This window comes from Colossoma macropomum, unplaced genomic scaffold (genome assembly GCF_904425465.1).
Source record: "Colossoma macropomum unplaced genomic scaffold, Colossoma_macropomum, whole genome shotgun sequence".
Taxonomy (NCBI): domain Eukaryota; kingdom Metazoa; phylum Chordata; class Actinopteri; order Characiformes; family Serrasalmidae; genus Colossoma; species Colossoma macropomum.
The window spans coordinates 1,294,528-1,296,033 of NW_023495007.1; the positions used below are offsets into that span (position 1 = coordinate 1,294,528).

Below are 1,506 nucleotides of genomic sequence, written 5' to 3' on the forward strand. Positions count from 1 at the left end.
ATGTGTCTGATCTCTCCTGAAATTCTGCTCTAAAAGGTTTTGGTCTGCTACAGAAGGTATTGTATCAAACCATTGTGGATCGGTTTTTAACATCCTGTATTGTTGTTTCTTATGTGATGACTCATTTTACAAAACTTATTTGCTACTGATTTATTTTCTATGTAAAAAAAAATCTCTTAAATCATTTTTATTTGAGTTTATGGTTTGATGATTTGTAGTGTGAAAAAACCTGTTAGAAGGTTCTATTATTATTCTTTCCTGCATTCAACAGACATGATGTCTGTGGTGTCCCTTGAAAATGCAACACTCATTCACCCCCCTCTATTTTATATCAATGGATTGTACAACATGCCAGATGCAAAGTATTACTATATGTTTTTATGCTTTGTATATACTGTGACTATTTTAGGGAATTTTCTTATCATGGGTACTATATATCTGGCACATGCTCTACACACAGCAAAGTATATAGCTGTTTTCAACTTGGCCTTGTCTGATCTGTTTGGAAGCTCTTCTATTATTCCTAAGTATGCAGACATGTTTCTGCTTGAGAACCAGTACATATCTTATGAAGACTGTCTGACAAGCATGTTTTTTATTTTTCTTTTTATGACCCTGCAGTCCTTTACTCTGCTTGCTTTGTCCTTTGACAGAGTAATTGCTATATGTTTTCCTCTGAGGTATCATGCTATTGTCACCAAAACCACAATGACTCTGATCATTGGTGTTATGTGGCTTTTCTCTGTATCTCTCATCACCATCCTTGTAGCTCTGATTACCAGACTGTCCATCTGTAGATCTACCACAATTGACAGCTATTTCTGTGATCATGGTCCCACCTACAGACTAGCCTGTAATGATAATTTTCCTAATATCATAATGGCCTATGTCTATGTTGCTGTTGTGCTTTTTATTCCGTTGATGCTAATAGCTTTCTCATATGTTTGTATTGGTTTTGCTCTGTGTAAGATCTCACATGGGGCTGAGCGAATCAAAGCTATGAAAACCTGCACTTCCCACCTCATATTAGTGGCCATGTTTTATCTACCAGTGACCACTGTTTATTTTACTGCTCGTACAACATCTGTACATCCAAATACTAGAATAATCAACTCAGTCCTTACACAAACAATTCCACCCATGTTAAACCCCATCATATATACTCTGAAGACAGAGGAGGTATTGCAGTCTATTAAAGTACTCTACAAACGAATCAAGGTGAACTTTGCAAAGGAAGATCCTGTGAAAAGCATTGCAAGGAATTAAAATAATATAATAAATGTAGTTTGGCTTACTGTCATGAAACACAGAATTGTTTATTGTTTTGTTTCTTTTTTGTTTTTGAGTTAAAAGGCTGAAATTCCTCCCTTCAGGCATCCATTATAATATTTTTTATTATTATTAAAATATGCATGTGATTGTAGTTTAACAAAATTTAACAATGCAAGTTAACAATTTTGTATGAAGTTAGAACATTGATTTGGTTAGCATTTAGGTCTATATTTG

General features: G+C 34.5%; 1 protein-coding gene across 1 annotated transcript; it reads left to right on the plus strand.

The window, feature by feature from the left end:
- Window positions 1–273: 273 nt before the first annotated feature.
- Window positions 274–1,266, plus strand: LOC118800894 (putative gustatory receptor clone PTE01). The gene has a single exon (XM_036561057.1). The coding sequence runs from the start codon at window positions 274–276 to the stop codon at window positions 1,264–1,266; it is 993 nt and encodes a 330-aa protein (XP_036416950.1).
- The last annotated feature ends 240 nt before the right edge of the window (window positions 1,267–1,506 follow it).